The sequence below is a fragment of the Balearica regulorum genome, chromosome 3 (assembly GCF_011004875.1).
Source record: "Balearica regulorum gibbericeps isolate bBalReg1 chromosome 3, bBalReg1.pri, whole genome shotgun sequence".
Classification (NCBI taxonomy): domain Eukaryota; kingdom Metazoa; phylum Chordata; class Aves; order Gruiformes; family Gruidae; genus Balearica; species Balearica regulorum.
In genome coordinates this window covers 22,179,164-22,195,996 of record NC_046186.1, presented here as the reverse complement: position 1 = coordinate 22,195,996, position 16,833 = coordinate 22,179,164, and the positions used below count along the sequence as shown (strand labels likewise).

The 16,833-nt window shown below is 42.3% G+C and overlaps 1 protein-coding gene across 1 annotated transcript; it reads right to left on the bottom strand.

Annotated features, from left to right (window-relative positions):
• Nucleotides 1–326: 326 nt before the first annotated feature.
• Nucleotides 327–15,606, bottom strand: ALKAL2 (ALK and LTK ligand 2). Its single transcript, XM_075747267.1, has 6 exons — nt 15,302–15,606; nt 13,975–14,306; nt 11,414–11,467; nt 11,224–11,304; nt 8,829–8,895; nt 327–987 (listed from the first exon to the last, which is right to left on the bottom strand). Exons 2-5 carry the CDS (start codon nt 14,231–14,233, stop codon nt 8,831–8,833), a joined length of 459 nt encoding a protein of 152 aa, XP_075603382.1. The 5' UTR covers nt 14,234–14,306; nt 15,302–15,606; the 3' UTR covers nt 327–987; nt 8,829–8,830.
• Nucleotides 15,607–16,833: the final 1,227 nt, after the last annotated feature.

Sequence of the window (16,833 nt, the reverse complement as noted above, 5' to 3'; positions counted from 1 at the left end):
ACCCCAAACCACCATTTGTCATTAAAAAAAAAAACAAACAAAGAAATTGAATTTATAACCCTGTAGAGACTTGGAGCAGCCTTGTGCTCTGGCCATTTTGTGGGACTGGAACACACAGATCTGTCTGTCCTCCCAAATCCATAGGGAGTGTCCAAATCCCTGGACTTGGAGGTGGATGCACTTTTCTTCCTTAGCCTACCAAACTCTTACTGGAAAGAGTTTTGAGTGTGGTTAAGTGATAGTAGCTACCAGAAGATAGCTTGCTTATCAAATTCTGGATTCAGTGAACAGAAAGCAAACAGAGGACAACTTCATACCAAACACTTTATTACTTATGCTTGTTATTTACAGTATTTACATATTGCACGTTCGCTGGAATGTTTTATACATTTATTATATAAAGTAAATTAATGGCAGCTTGTGTTTGTGTACAAAATCCATGCTCCACTGTTCCAAAAAATACATCTACTTGGAATTACGTTCCTGTTTGTCATGCAATTTGTACTCCTAGGGTACAATGTGACCCCAATGCAAGTCTGTTTTAACCAAACTTTTAAAAAATTGCATAAGCATGAAGGATATCAAGTGACCACAACTACTGTGGAGCAGATCTTTAGTAGTTCTAGATATACAAACAAACATTCCTTAAAATTGTAGAATTAAGCAATAGAACATCAATTTCCTTGGTGAAATATTTGTGTTTATGTAATTTTTGGCAGCATTACACATCAGTTGTAAAGTGTGTTTTGAAGTATGGAGCATTAAGTACTAGTGGCAGTTATGCTACTGTAAAGAATGTCAATCTGCAAACTGTTGACGACATACAAAATGCATGTTAAAAGAATTATGGGAAGTAGTCTGTCAATCTGCAAAAATAAATCTCTTGTTCACAATGGAATATGTTATAAAGGTAATAAGTTCTATTTCCCTGTTGGATTCCAAGGCACTTCTCTTGGTTCTTGGTGTTTCTTTTCATGGTACTAACATCTGGTGGATTAAAAGAAAGAAGAAAATTGTGTTTCATCATTTTTATATTCACATACATGTGTTTAAGAATGTATTTATCATATTGAAAATAATAAATAAAACTGGACAATTCAGTAATAACTTTGCAAAAATCCAGTTGTGCATTTCTGATTTAGATCAGTTTAGTTCGTATCAGCCTGACTCTTAAATTACTATTTGTTTGTTAATCAAGGCTGAAATTTTAGAAATTGTCCCTTTTTGTGATGGTTCATTTTAGGTAGCCAGATTTGGAAAATACAGTTCCACCTATTCAAAATGTGCTTATAGATAGTTAGCCTGTTCCCAGGAGTGCAGCTGTGAAGTCAAAAAGTGAATAAACCTCAAGGATAGTATTAACAGATTGCAAATTTCTGTCTTAATGTCTTGGTGTCAGGAAGCTGTTGATATGATGTCCAGCAATATAAATCTGTCAAGGTAAAGTTTGAAGGATCTAGAAAGGCTCTGATGTTTCATTGGGCCCATTAGTGAAGAGACTTGGACTCATACAAGCAAGAAACAAGTAGAAGGAACTTTCTGAGATTCAGTCTTACAAATACAGCCCCTGGGACCTGCAAACACTGAGGCCACATGAACTCATTAGGAGCTGCAGAGGTTCAGTTTGCTGCCCCTTCTAGTAACTCTTCCCAGAACAGTTTTTCAGATTGAAGGCAAAACCATTTCTATGACACTCGTATCAAAATCACTGGTAGAAAATCACAGGTTTCCACATATCCACATCTCTAGAAATCCATCCTCTCTCCAGTAACTTCTGAGTTTGTTTTCTGCAGCCAGAGTTTCCAGACAGGTGACCATTGAATGCTGCGAGCCTGTCTACCCAGCTCCATGTGTTCCTAAGACAACCTGTTACTGTCCATGTTTTGAAGTAAAAAATGCCCAGCGTCTTATTTGTCAACAGGAACGGTACGGGTGAAAGACGCTGCTCTTATATGTGAACAGATTTTGCTGAAGCTTGCATGTCTCGTGAACACCCAAAGTCCACGTGGGAGATAAAACCCAGTGGGTTCTCTGATACTAGAGTTCTGCTGATGTCATTTGTCACAGTTAAAACTCACACTGTTTATCCGAACATATGTATCTGTCTTTCCCATGATCAGTGTGACTTCTCTGATATTTTGAGTTTAAATATTCTTCTGCTTAAGTATAATTTGTAATGGAATCATTTGAATGCAGAGTCAGTTGCACTTGACATAATCCATTGGAAATAAAGCTACTGGTGCATACAGAAATACTTGTTAGTGGTATTTAAACATATTTAGCTTTTCAGTTTTTTTAAAGCTATTAGGAAATGTGATAATGTTACAGAAAAGCTCACTGTAATTCAGTTTCTTCCTGGCTTTGCAGATAGGACAAATACCTTTTTTTACTTTTTTTTTTTTTTTTTTAGATCCTTCCTTAGAGGGTAAAATGATGTAAATTTTCCTTGTCTTGCATTTCCATCTAGCTTATTTTCTTTATGTATGCCCCTAGTGTACCCTGTTTAAGCTGTGATGTTTAAAAACAAGTTAACATGCTTTTGGTCTGATTAGTGTGTGGTACAACTGGCAAGTTAAACACTGAGAATTTAATAAATAGTTTTTTCATTACTAATACGAATTGGAATATGCAGCTCACTGCGGGTGAAAAACTGGCAGGGGGTAGGATGCTCATTTGTCATCCCATCTAAACCTGCTTTTATATGGATAGCCGATCAAAAGCTGTGGGTCTTAGATTCCCAGTGCTCAGCTAAACTGCGGTTTTCTAAATCCCTGGCATTTTCAGAAACCCTTGAAAAGGACCCAGATTTTTAGCATTGATCAATCTGTTGTACTTTTTTATTTCACATAGTCTATGTTACGTGCATCGGTCTAAGAAAATTAGACTGGAATTTAGCTAAAGGATGACAGGTAGTCTTGGTGGAGATCCTGAACATTATTTAACTACAGTCTCTGCTGAGAACATAGGTAGCCATACAGATCGTTTCTCCTCTTTCACTCCATTCTTTGCTAATGCAAAGAAAACAACAACAAAACACAAACCCAACCAGCAATATTAGCTGAAATCAACCAAACTATACAATTGTTCCAAGTTTAAAAAGCACAAATGAAAGCTATTGTAAAGGCACGTTACAGCTTTCCAAATTTGGTTCTAGCCATTATCTGTGCATGATAGAGATAGCCTCTGTAAGAGAAAGCAAATATATATGAGAAGAATTTAGTGTTTTAAATATCAATATAAATTTAAAAATACTGTTCCAGTAGGATTCAGTAGCAGAACTTCCATGTGCTAACATGAAAAATTCTTTCCCCAAGTGTAAGTCTGCTCTAATGTAAGCTTCCGATCACAGAGATCCATGTACTGAAGATGATAAAGCTCTTAATGTTACATCTTGTGCTGGCCGCAGAGATCCCCCGGGAAGGAAAGCTCAGAGTTGCCTCTTAATAAAGTTGGACTATGCCACACTAGTAACCATGTCCACTGGCTGGTTATTTAATTCAAAGCAATAGTTCTGGTAAAAATCTTAATTTAGTTACCTTGGGAACTACTTCCCATCACCAAGCAGAGACGATTGAACATATCACAGGAAGTTGTCTATGATGGATCAAGCTATACTTTGTAGAAAAAAAGGGGTCTGCCTTCACTGAATAATATGCAAAACCCACATCTAAATTCTACCTTTGCTCCTTTTATGAAATCAAAGTGTGTGACATTTCCTGAATGCACTCAATGTTAGTCTGAATAAGGAACTGTGCGAGAAAGAAAGCAGTTAAGAGCTGTTGTTTCCATTGTTAGAAAACACTTGAAACAAAACTTAAAAGCCCAAATATTTTTGTTTAAGAATAGTTAGAAGAAATGGATATATAATATAGTGTACATGAATTGGATATTTACTGTGGTATTTCAGTTTCTCCTCATGTATGTAAAGTTCCCAAGTTTATGTTGTGTTTTCAGCTTTTTTTTAAAAAAAATACTAGTATGGTCAAAACATCTTGAGGAGTTTACACAGATTTTTCTGAGTTTCAAAGGAAATTCCAGTTATCAGTATGCTTGAGCTTATTAGGAATTTTATAAAGAATCTTTGTCCTTCAGATTTATATATATTTATTCTTGCCTCATCATGACCTTTAAGCAGAAAATATTGTTTCTATTGCTCTTTTCCTTTAAATATTGTTAATTATATCTGCTTCTCTAGGAAACAAACAACTGGTAGATTTTTTCATACACTTTATATATATAAAGCTCCTGAAAGACTGAGACTCCTACTACTTGCACTAGTCTTGTCTTTATTCGTTTAAAATTGTTTGTGTCACTACTTTTATCTTGTTCATTTGAAATAACTGTAGAAACTTTAAAAACAAAAGTTAAAATACATAATTACTTGTCAGTACAGTAATTAGAAGAGATCTTCAAAATGGAAGTATGTAATCATATGTGATATCCCAGTCCTTAAACTACTCATTATGCTACAAGGAGGTTCTGAGCATACGTTATGAGGTCAGTATTGGTCTCTAGCAAAGACTTAAAGAACAGGTAATGGAAAAGGGAGGGCACCAACAGTAGCACCTGCAGTTTTCAAACAAAAGGAGTAAAATCTGTATGACTGTAGCCAAAGTGATTGTAACAAATGCTGTCAAAAGAGGCCAAATTTTCAGATTCATCACCATCTGCCACAGGAAATCCACAAGATCTGAATTGGGAACTTTAGGTGAGGACTTCAGGAATCTTGTTCCTGACATTTCTTATTATTATATATTTCTTATATATTTCTTACACCCCCTCCCTGGAAGTGTTCAAGGCCAGGTTGGATGGGGCTTTGGGCAACCTGGTCTAGTGGAGCGTGTCCCTGCCCATGGCAGGTATGATTCTTACCTGCTGCAGCTATGGACAACATAATTGTTGTTGGATGTATCTCTATGGGGTGGAGCAAAGCAAGCATGGAGTATGGGAACTATGAGGAAACTGGGAGAAAAACAAGGCTGAAGGACAGAACAAAAAAGAGCATCAAGGATGGGACTCAAGCATGGCTGCGTTGAACATGAGGAGCAGAAGATGTTACAGAATAAAACTAGTCAGAGACGGTGCTGGTGGCAACCAAGGAACACAGCCTGTGTTGCTGATTGGAAAAAAAAAAAGACTACTGAGTGATGTGCCAATACAAACATGCTGTTCTGGCTTCACTCATGCAATCTCAACAAGTAAAAGAGCTGTTACTAGGCCCCTGCATTGCTTATATCTGTGGGGCAGGCAAAATGTGAACATAACGCTCTAAAAAAAGAGACAGAAGGTGGAGCGCAGTTACATATGTGTAGAATAAATGAGAAAAAGCGAAAGCTCCGTAAGACACGTTGCATCACACCCACCCACCTCCCTTAGTATGTCCTGTGACAGTAATAGATGCCTAATTCCTGTTTTCGTATCTTACTTTCTTGTTTGATCTTAGCACCGAGTTTCAACGTCTTGTGTGCTTTAAAGCTATGATAGTCCAGAATGCATTTTCAGTACAAATAAAAACAAATCTACCCCTTTTTTTTCTTCCCCCCAAACTGATCTCTAAACATGGACTGATGTCGATGGATCTGAAAAATACACCAAAAGTACGAGTTGGCTGAAGTATCAAAAAGAAGTAATTCATCTGTAGTCCAGCCCACTCATAAGCCTCCAATGAAACAACAATCAGCTACTGAGTAAAACAGGAAATCTAATTTGTTGGGGAAAAAATAGTATGTGTCAATAATTAAGAATGTGTTGTTTTACTGGTTTATAATATAGGAGTTTAAAAAGATTTTTTAAACATACTTTTCATTATAATTCATATAAACGGTCAAATTCTGCTGGTGAATTTAGACCTTTGTGGAGTAGTATCATGTAAGAAATCTTTATTACCTAATATTCAGAAGTTAGTCTGAACTTTAGGGCTGATACTAACTAGTGGCCTTATGGCAGAAACCAAAAGTGTTTACCTGTTGCCTACATAAACTCTGTACACTAGAGAGCCACCTTAAGAAAGAAATGGCTTTGAATTCTTGTCTTGCTACGTGTAAGTGGTGCTATGCTCAAAACTTTGCAGCTTCTTGAAAGCACCTTGGACTAATGATAACTACACTTTGTGGAGAAAAAGGATGGTTTCTTAAGTGGAAAAATACAGAAAGAACCCATTTTTCTACAGCTCAGTCCATGAAATGATGAAAACAAATAAAGCCTGCGTTATACTTTTCTGTGAGAGGGGACGTCTTACCCACACAAATTGAACTGATGCCGTAGAACAGCTTTGATGAGGAAGGATGCTTAATTTTATGGAGATAATTGTGAATCTCAAGGCATATGTGGTAGAGGCTAGCCTTCCTTTCTACCAACAAAGGTTGCTTAAGAGTGCTGATACTATTAATGATTTGTGTCTCTGTGGAGAACAGCAGAAGTGGAGGCTTGTTACTCACGTTGAAACGTGTTGAGCAAAGGAGTTGTTTGGCAAAATGAGATGGACTTTTTAAAAATAGACTCCCAAACTGAGATGTGAACTACTTTAATTCCTTCATGAGTTTGTGTTTACATGACAGGATGTAATGATACAGATTAAAACTTTCTAAGGAAAGGGAGAAAAGAATTCCCTACTCTGATGTGTCTGCTTGTTAGTATTGGTAATAACATTATTCACCTATCTTTTGCAGGTGAATATCATTATATAATAGCTAATTTGTTTCTTGCTTTCTGGATTTTACAACTGACAGATTAAATCCCTGGCATTTCTCCTAGTTACATCAAAGGATTTACCTATTTGCTAACTTGTATTTGTCCTAATACTACAAGCAATTGTTTCCATGATTCCATCCCTGACCACACGGTGTATGGGTAAGATTCCTCTCCACGGCTGCATGTTTCAAATTAAGACAACAAGTAATGTAACAGTTATTGGGTATTAGAAATACTCTGTGTTGAAGCTGGGCTAGTTTAGGTTTATTTTATAAAATTAGGCAGAAAATACTTAAAGAAATGTTGAAGAATTTAGCATAAAATCGGGATGCTGAATTACATCTAATGATTTAATATATTACCTCTGCCCTTGCCATTAGAAAAGTCTTTTCTAATGTCTAGCTGGAATTCTCTCTTTAAAGAAATTATGTCTTATTTATCCACACTGGATAGAGAGAATGGCTTGTAGCCACTTTTTATGAAATTGAATAGCTCCATCATATTTTCCTGCAGTTGGTTTTCTTTAGATTAAATAATCCCAATTCCTTTTAGCTGTTCTTGTAAATTGAGTTTTCCAGGTCTTTGGTCATCCATGTTGCTCTTATTTGGTCTCTTAAAAGAAGCACCCACATGTCTTTCTGGTGTCCTTAATTAATTACCGTATTCAGCAACAGTGATTATTTCAGGTGGTTTATAAACAATGCTTCTATTTATAAATTCCAGTATGTTGTTTGTCTTTTTTCAAGTGTGACGTGGTTGACATGCTTAGTTTGTGATCCACTACTACCCCTCTGTTTTCTGCAGAACTATCTGTCTAGTTATTCATGCTTCCCATATATTTCTGTAATTGATTACTCCTGCATGACTTCATAATTCTGCTCTTTCCTTTAAATTTTATCCTGGTTTTAGACTATTCAGCTAATTTTCCAAGATAATTTTCAATTTCAAGATTGTACTCTATCATGGTTGCTTCTCCTACACTACTGTCATCCACAAATATACTGTCTTCTATCACCCAAGTTATTAATGAAAATATTGAACAATGCCATACCCAAAATGAAGCTGTGTGATTCTGCTCAGTATCTTTTTCCAGGTTGACAGTAAAGCACAAATAACTTACTTGTATTTTTTCCAGCCATTTTTACATTTATCTTGATTACATTTCCCTAGCTTGCTGGTGCAAATGCCATGCAAAGCAGTGTCAATGCTTAAAAAAATTAAATTAAGATGCTTAACATTTATTGCTTTTTCTCACTGACTCAATCCACAAGATGTGTATTTTGCCAGAGATTTAAAATATCTTCTTTTGACAGTGTTTGTTGCTGGCAAATTCATACGGGTTATTTATCCCTTTGTCAAAGGTCACCTTACTGTCTCAGGTAAAGGTTGAGGACAGAATGTAAATTAGTCCTTTTGTATTCTTAGTGTCAGTTCTCTAGAAACACAGATAGTTTGGAAGTACTTTTTTGTTTGATTGGTTAGTTTTTTGGGTTTTATTTTGGTGCATGGTGAAATACTCAAAGTATTTGTGGGAATTAGAGGTGCATCTAGACAAAAAGGGAGGGAATAAACCCATAGACATGAGAGGTGAGCACAATCACGATCCCAAGAAATCTGAGTAGCTTAAAGTTAGTTTATCAATGCTACTAATAATACATTTTAATTGGATTACTATAAAAGCACCTGCAACTTATCTGCATTTACAAAGCTTTCATGTGTATAGCTATGTATATATTAACTCATACTAAAACATACACCATAGATCTACAGCTGCGCACACAGAAGGGCTGCTGCTGCCAATACAGGCAATTGTGTACCGAGTCAACTCTTGAAAAATAAGCTACAGCTGTTGTGTTTTGTTCTATAACAACAAATTCACTACCTGCTAACTGAATGCTGCTATGAATAATTCACAGCTGATGCACATGGACTTTTATATAATGACTTCCAGTAGGGGGTACACTTTATTTATTGCCAATATTTGCCAGATTAAGCCAGTTACTTCAAGTACTCTGAAAGGGGAATACCTTAGCCAAAGGACAATTGTCATTACACTCCCATGAATTTTCATGTATGAAACACAAAATCCACTTCTTTGCTATGCAGCAGAGTGTCATTACCGCTATGAAAAAGCTTACCTTTATCCTTCCATGCACATCGGGCTTACCGCCAACCGAGTAAGAAGCCTGGCACATCTTTTATAGTCTGTCATGAAAAAAGGAGCATTAATAGATTACTAAAGCAACCAGTTCTACTTTTAAAAATCGAAATTGTTAACAGTGTGCAAATTATTGTTGTAATAAAGTTCAGTGAACACCTTAGTTTGCAACAGTAAAGAAATCAGCTCCTTAGACTTAGAAATGGAGCGTGTAAAGATTCTGTAACTGCGAGTCTTGCCTAATGGCATATACAACTCTATGCAGCTGATTTCTGCATACGTACTATCTATAATCTAATGGCATGAATGTGCTTGGAGGCTCTCCATGTGGGATCTAAACATGTGACTGTAATATTTCCATACTAGGGGAAAAATAAGTAGTGCTCATCCATCTTGGAAATCCAGTCCTCAGTTAGCAAGTCTATCAACTTAAGTAATGCAACTCTCCAATAAATTTTCTTCCTAGGAAAACTGTTAAACTAGACAAATAACTTCTCCTAGTCTTAGCAAGGTTAAGTCCAGCCCGAGAAGGTGACTACATCATAGAAATTCATTCATAACTGTATCAAGTTTCATCTTAAAACTAGTAAAATTGTTTTTTCTACAGTAGTCCTACTGTTAGTAATTCGTATTTTACGTACCTTCTAATTTTTGATGAATTCATAATAAGGGGCAGAACCAATACAAAACTAAAAAAATTAATCAAGAGTTTTGTTTTATTTTTCTTTAACATGGCAGACTGAAAGCACATTTTGTGAAAGTTGGTTATGGGCAGACAGCAGAGTAAATTACTTTTTAGGTACCAATGCTACTATGCTGTACAAAGTACTAGGAGGTATGCCAACAAAATGGCTACCACTGTGTTGCAGGATCATAGATGCTTTTAATTTCTTTGTTGTTTGGCCTTTGAATTTCTGCGTAGGATGAACAGTATTACCTGAAATCAAGCTATTACCAAAAAATAACATCACACTGTGCATGAAGAATTAAAGCAGGTTGTTTACCTCATTTTCCTACAAGAAAGTTACTTTAAGGAGATGCTAGTCAGTCCAGTCTGATGACTGATGTTGATTTTCATTAGGCATTATTTCATTAATGAGTAACTACATCTAACATTTCCTAGAGATGAAATGTTAACAATCCCTAACTCACAGCATAGATGTGGTACTACTGTCATTCATACAAATAATCCTCCATTATCCAGAAACTATGTTGGTGGGTATGCCACCTGTCAGGAAGAAAAGGCTAATTCAGACTTTAAGACCAACTAGTTTTTTGCTTCATAGCTTGGAGTAATCATTAGCGCTGAGTCAAATGACGTTTGTGATGTCATCTTTATGAAAAGGTAATATGACCACTTGTTTGTTCAAAACAGATGAGTTATAAGCAACTTCCATCTCCATCCATGTAAATGGAATGTGATCTGGTTAGCCATTACCTATAAATCCTTATCTTTCCCAGATATTCCTAATCAGAAGCCTTACAAATAGGGAAAAACTCTGCAATTCTTACCAAATATGCCTTTAAAATATATTGAGCTGAAATATTTATGAATACTTGAAACTTGGAATCTGTAACTCTTGTTTCTATTCCCAGCTTTGCTACTGACCCAACTGGTTGACCTCAGACAAGTAAAATAAAGTGTGCTTCCATTCTGAAAAGGCTGTACTAAAATAGCATCTGCTTACTCAACAGGTCCACCTCAGTATGAATCTGGAGTCACATCTAATGACTGATAAATGCCAGTGGTTTGTGATTCTTTTAATTCTCTGTGCAGCCAACACCAATGAGATGTCATAAGCTGAATTTGCTTATTTGTGTCCGTAGGCTTTTTTTTTTTTTTCTTAACTAAGCCTTAGGAAGTTTTACTTTTGTAATTCACTGAAGACAAGGGTTGCCAAAATTCACTGTCAACATCACTGGTAGATTGGTAGCTGAACAGTCAAAATATAAAGTGTCTATAATATATGTTCTACATAAATAATCAATGAAAAGGAAATAGCTGCACCTGGATTTCTGATCCTATCTTGAATTTGCAGTACTAGAAATTAAATATGAGAGGCTTGTGAGAAGAGTCATGCATTCCTATGGAAAGCAAACACCTTTGGTTTGGAACCAAAGAGGCATATATGTCAGTACCTAAGGATGCAGTGTTTATGGCCATTCTATGCAGTGTATTTGCAGTGAAAAAGTTGTGTTTCCATTTTCCTCACTGGAATGCTGATGCTGTTCTAGCAACACTTTGAAGTGTACTTAGTACATTTTAGAGCACTCCAAACTCTTCGTTGGAAAGAATGTATTCTAACAACCTCATACAGCTATTCCATTTTAGAATTTTCTGTTGTTTTATCAAAGTCTCTGGTTTTGGTACTTACATGCTGGGATGGTGCAGTCCCTTGTATTGTGATAAAGCCGATGAAAGTGTTTACTACATTTTGGGCTAAAGTAGAGTGGACCTGAAATATAAATAAAAAAATAAGTTATGAATCAGCACAGCTCACAAGAAGAGTGTAGCTTATGGTATGTATGTGAAATGATGGATAGCAATGCAAAATTAAAACATACCTGTTAAATGCTTTAAAAACTTGTCTTTCATCCTCAGATCTCTGGGAACTATCTCTGTTGGACAGAAAAAAGAAAAGTCACTCTTCTGCACTGGAACTATGCTTGCCAAGCATAGTATGAGGACAGGGAATAAACTGTCCAGCAAACATCACCACTATGTCTTGACAGATGCACAGAGGCCAAAAGTCATTTGCATACAGTAGGCCAAATTGCAAGCCTCTGTTTTACATAAGAAGCCACTGTAAAATGCACTGTGAAAAACACTGTGATGATGCAACAAATAATATCTGTTACATGCGCAGTCATTAACAATGATGACAGTTAACTAAGAGTCAGATTTTAGCTCTCTATGAATTACATTATCAAATTTACCTAGATTTAAATTCTTCCAGAAATTTTAGTGCATGGTTGCTCAGAAATGGCATATTCCAGTAGTGGTAAAGACCCAAAGACACATGCAAGTTTGGTTTAGTGTCTTCTAATTCTCCTATGCAAATGTATCCACTCTTTTGTCACAGGTATGCTTGTACAATCATTGTCCTGCTGTAATCATGGAACTGGACTGATCTACTTACAGGAATCTCTTTTTTTTCCCCTCTAGCAGTAAATAAAATTCACAGGAAATGATCCCCAAGCAAATTGCTCTCTTCTGGCTCCCCACGTTTGTGGTTTACCGCCTTGTGTTTTGTGTTCAGCAGATGGCAAAATGAAACTGGTTTACTGAAATCCATTTTAGCCCTAACCCTTGCTTGTGTCTTCCTGATTTACAGCTGTCTTTGATTGCTTTCCGTTACGAACTCTATGGTGATACCTTAGTGCTGAATGTGTATGATACAGTACATGGTGCTTTATTTATTTGACCATAAATGCCTGAACAGCCTTTTTCAGTCTCCTGGCACCTCTTATCAGATATAAAGCAGAAAGCATTTCCATCCAGATCTGATTCACTTGTGAGGTTACACACTTCTCGAAAGTCATTTTTCATTTACTTCTGACTTTAGTCAGTGTAAGTAAAATTGACCTTATCATATTTGACCTAATTATGTCATGAAGAGCATTAAAAACACACATGCTTCACTCAGAAATTTCCCATGGGACAGGCTCACTAGGAAAGCGATGCCAAAACTGAAATGAAAGACTCTTAAGCGGTAGTTCCTCTTCAGAGCTGCTGGGAATAACTCCGTTACAATAGAAGAATGAAAAATCCTGCTTAGGAGTCAATGACACCACTATCAACTAATCTGCTCTGAAGAGGCAGAGAACATAAATAACTGTTCAGCACAAACCAGATGTTTTGCACCAATATGCTGATGTAGGGTGGCCAAAAACTATGCCCATGTTCCACGTTGAGATTTAGACTTGTGCAGACCGGGGTTCGCTGCTTAGCCTGGCCACCTTAACTTTTCCACATTTACAAAACAAAATGTTCTCACTATGCTGATCTTAAGTGGAACAAAATTGTCTTCCTTTGTATATTCATTAATCATCCAGATGGAGAAGTAACATTTTCATGACAACGACCAACAAATGCAAATCATGAGGATATTTGAATATGAATGAGAGTGAAGAAAAGGTACAATGAAGCTTTATGAGATCAATAAAGGCAAAATAAATAGCATACTAGCAAAATGAAAGCCAGTTTGGAAAAAGGTGAGTAGACATCTGCCGGAAAATATTCAGAAAGTCACTTTCAGTAGGAGGGGTAAGATGAGCAGCAGTAATGCTGTAGGGGTTTGGTAGTGACAGTGAGCAATAAATTAGACATGGCAGCAGGAGAAGCCAAATCAACTTTCAACTGGATGCACAGGAGTGCATCACAAAACTGAGCAGTAACTATCCATCACTATGTGGCTTCGTACGACTGCTTCCAGACTGCTCTATACAACCCTGAACATCTTACAAACAAACCTGGGCTTTCACTGGAGGCGTTAGAGAAGAACCATTCACATGAGTGGAAGGACGGCTGCAGGGGTGTCCCAAAGTAGTCACAGCTTGTACAGTGACCGAAGAATACTCTGTTCCAGTTCCCTAGTATTTCAAGGGTGCTACCTCTGGAGTACAAGAGGGACTAACAAGCAGGGGGAAAAGTTTAATGAAGCTGAGCTGCAGGAAAGACTTCTACATGTGAGATCTGTAAGGACATACTATCGTCCTGCAGGGAAATTTTTGCTGGGGTCATTTCCAAGAAACACTTAAAACAAGCGCATTTTAAAAAGTTGTAAACTTCCAGGAAAAAGAGCATTTTTGTCCCTTATTTCTTTGATCTCAGCCCATTTCAGTATTTTCCCTTATTAATAGGTTTTGTTCAAAGCCAACACACAGGAACTCGGACTTTCAGTTGAGTACATTATCCAGAGAGTAAGAGACTCTGAGATAGGAGTGGAGTTTTTCTATTCCAAATTTGCTGTCTGTGTCAGTTTCTGATACCAAAGGGAATCTGTAGGTATTTTGAGCAGTGAATTCTTGGTATAAAATTAGTAACCTGATGTGATGTCTGATTCACCAAGGCACCCTACAGGAAAAAAAAATTAAAATCTCCTAAGTCATGGACTATGACTTACCAACTCTCTGCTCGTCCTGGTATCCTCCGTAGTCAGCCACTTCCCTTCGATCTAAGTTATAGTCGTGCTTGGAGAAGTACTGCACCCCACTGTCCTTCTCCAGGTGGTACCTTTTCAGTTCCTGAATGATCTCCATGATCAGATTTAAGAGACTTTGCCTGTCCTTCAAATCTGCGGAGTCAGTTTTCTCTTTGCAATATCCTGCTGAGAGCATTAAGAGCACCAGCCCCAGCAGCCCAGGAGACCTCAGTCCACTCATTGCAGTCTGACCTGAAGGGTGCACGAGCAGATGAAAAGGAAGGATCCGCTGCTGTGGGAGGCCTCCTGTTTCACTGGAAAAGAAACCGGGGGTGGGTCGGAGGTGGGGACACTCGTGGGGGTGAAATCGTAAACATTACAGGAGGAAAGCCCGGACACCGCTTCGCAGGTTACACAACGCGGGAGCCCAGCCCGCTCCGGCAGCCCCGCGCCGTACTGCGGGGGACGGGCAGCGCGGGGGTTGCGCTGCCGGGGGAAGCACCGCTGCACCCCGCGGCTGGCAGCGCGCCGCCTCACCGGCCGGCGGGGAGACCCGCTCCAGCGCCGCGGGCAGCGCCCACGGGGGCCCCGCGGGAGGGCGGGGGCTGCGCAGCGGCGGAGTTGGGGGAAGCGAGAAGTGCCTCGGCCGGACCCCCCTCGCTCCGCGCCGTGGCGGAGCATGTCCCCCAGCGCGGGCGACAACTTTCCCCGAAGTTTATTGCCGGAGATCCGCGGCGGCTGCGCACCGAGCGCCCCACCACCACCGTCGCTCCGGGGCTCCGAGCGGGGGCTGCGGACAGGCGCGGCGGGGCGGGCGGGGCGCGGCTCGGGGGGGAGGGGGGGGGGCAGCCGTCCGGGGGCAGGGGACGGGAACGCCAGCCTTCGGTTGCTCCGTCCTTTTTCCCTCCCAGCTCGGGAAAGGGGCGCGGGCGGCCACGGACACATCCGCAGGGAGCAGCGGGGAGCGGCAGCCAGCCGCAGCGGCGGACGCTGCTTCATCCCCGGAGCCGCTCGCCTTCGGACAGCTAACTGCCCCCTCCGCTGGGTGTCGGGGGCGACCGGCCCGCTCACACGGCCGCCCCACACACACAGCTGCCCCGCGCTCCGTGTGGCCGCTCTCCCGTGCCAACTTTGGCGGGCGTCCGTCCGCCGGCGCCCGCCTCCCGGCCGCGGGCTGTCACCGGCGTAGCCCCGCAGTGCCGCCGGCCTCGCCGCACGCAGCGCTCCGGCTCACCGGGGCGGGAGGGGTGGGGGCGTGGGGAGGGAGACGGGAGGAAGGAGGGTTGCTGGCCTTTCCCGGCCGCGTTACCTGTCTCTCCGTCCCAGAAGCCGAGGTGTCTTCCCCTCGGGAGCCGCTCCCCGGCTCTCCCCGGACGGCAGCAGCCCGCGAGCGACGGAGAGTCCCAAGTTTTCCGCGGCTGGCCCGCCCGCCCCCCTCCCGTCCCTGCGCTCCCGCCGTATCCACAAACTACTCCATCGCCGCCAGCCCCAGCGCAGCCGCTTATATAGGCTATAGGATGGACATGAGACGACAGATAGTATCGACTTGGAAGTGGGTGGAAAACAATAAAAGTCCACTTGGCAACCTCGGGAGCGTCGCTGCTTGCACAAGCCCCCCCCTTCCCGCCCTCCCTTCCCTCCCGCCCCGGTTCCCCCCTCCCTCCCCCTCGCTCGGCTCTCCCGGGCAGGGCTCAGTCACTCCTTCGCCTCTCTCCGACGTAAGGAGACGGTCCCCTGTGTGTGTGTGTGTGTGTGTGTGTGTATGTGTGTGTGGAGTGGGAGGGGGCGGCGGCGGGAAGATGGGGACGGGGTGGGGGGGGGAAGCGCGCCTCGCCCGAGCCTTTAATTAGAAACGCGCTAAGGAGCCTCTGAAATATTCATGGCCTTGGCGCGGCTCCTCGTCAGGCGGGTCCTCAGCCCCGCGGCCGCAGCCGCCGCGCTCCCCGCCGTCCCCCGCGGGGGGCCGCACGGCGGGGGCGGGCGGGGAAGCCGCCTGTTTACCGGGAACTCCGGGCCTGGCTGCGGCGGGGAAGGGGAGGTGTTGGGGCGGGGGTGAGCTGCCGGGGAAGAGGAAGGCTATTTTCTGCTCCCGCCGACCGGGAAGCCCGCGGAGAGGTGGCTGGAGCGGGGTCTGGGTGGAAGAGGCGGGCGTGTCGCCTTTCTCGCCGATTCTTGGCAAGAGCAGTCCCGGGTGGCGAGGCGGCTTCCTGGGCTCTCGGCGCGGCGCTGCCTGGAAGCGCTCCCAGCGGGGCCGGGTGGGGTGAGGAGGAGGAGGACGAAGGCAGTGCCACCGGCGGGAGAGCCCCGCCGGCTCCCTCGGCCACCGGCTCCCTCAGCAGAGGTGACAGCCGGAGCGAAGGGGAGCCAATGGCGCGGGAGAGCCGGCGGTGGAGGGCGCGGGGGGGGCGACAGCCTCCTGGAAGCGTTGTGCTTCCCTGTAACAGCGGGACCCCTCCTGCGAGAGCCGCCTCCCCAGAATACACGAACTCCGCTCAAACGCCCCGCTGCTCTCCCCGCGGAGCCCCTCGGAACGTGCGGAGCGGAGGGGGTGAAACACGATCCGGCTGAACTTTTCTGTTTACTTTGATTGTGTGGATGAACCTCTCCCTTGGCAGCCGAGGCGGGCAAACACGGAGTTGGATCGCGTGGCGGGCGTACGTCCCAAACCCCGAAAGACGACGGGGTGGGAGCGGGAAGCGCTCGGGGCCCGCCTGCCCAGGAGGCAGCGACGACGGACCCGCGGAGCGCGGCCGGTAACGGCGGGCAGCACCGTCCGCCCCGCGCTGCCCCGGTGGCCTCCGCGGACAGGTAGCGCGCGCCGCCGGACCCTCCTCAGGCAGC

Bases quoted from the DNA above. Each gene is read 5' to 3' on its own strand.
- ALKAL2 (XM_075747267.1), bottom strand. From the start codon at position 14,233: ATGAGTGGACTGAGGTCTCCTGGGCTGCTGGGGCTGGTGCTCTTAATG. The intron at 11,468-13,974 runs GTAAGTCATAGT...TCTGTCCAACAG, and splicing joins CCAGGACGAGCAGAGAGTTG to AGATAGTTCCCAGAGATCTG. The intron at 11,305-11,413 runs GTATGTTTTAAT...TTTATATTTCAG, and splicing joins GTTTTTAAAGCATTTAACAG to GTCCACTCTACTTTAGCCCA.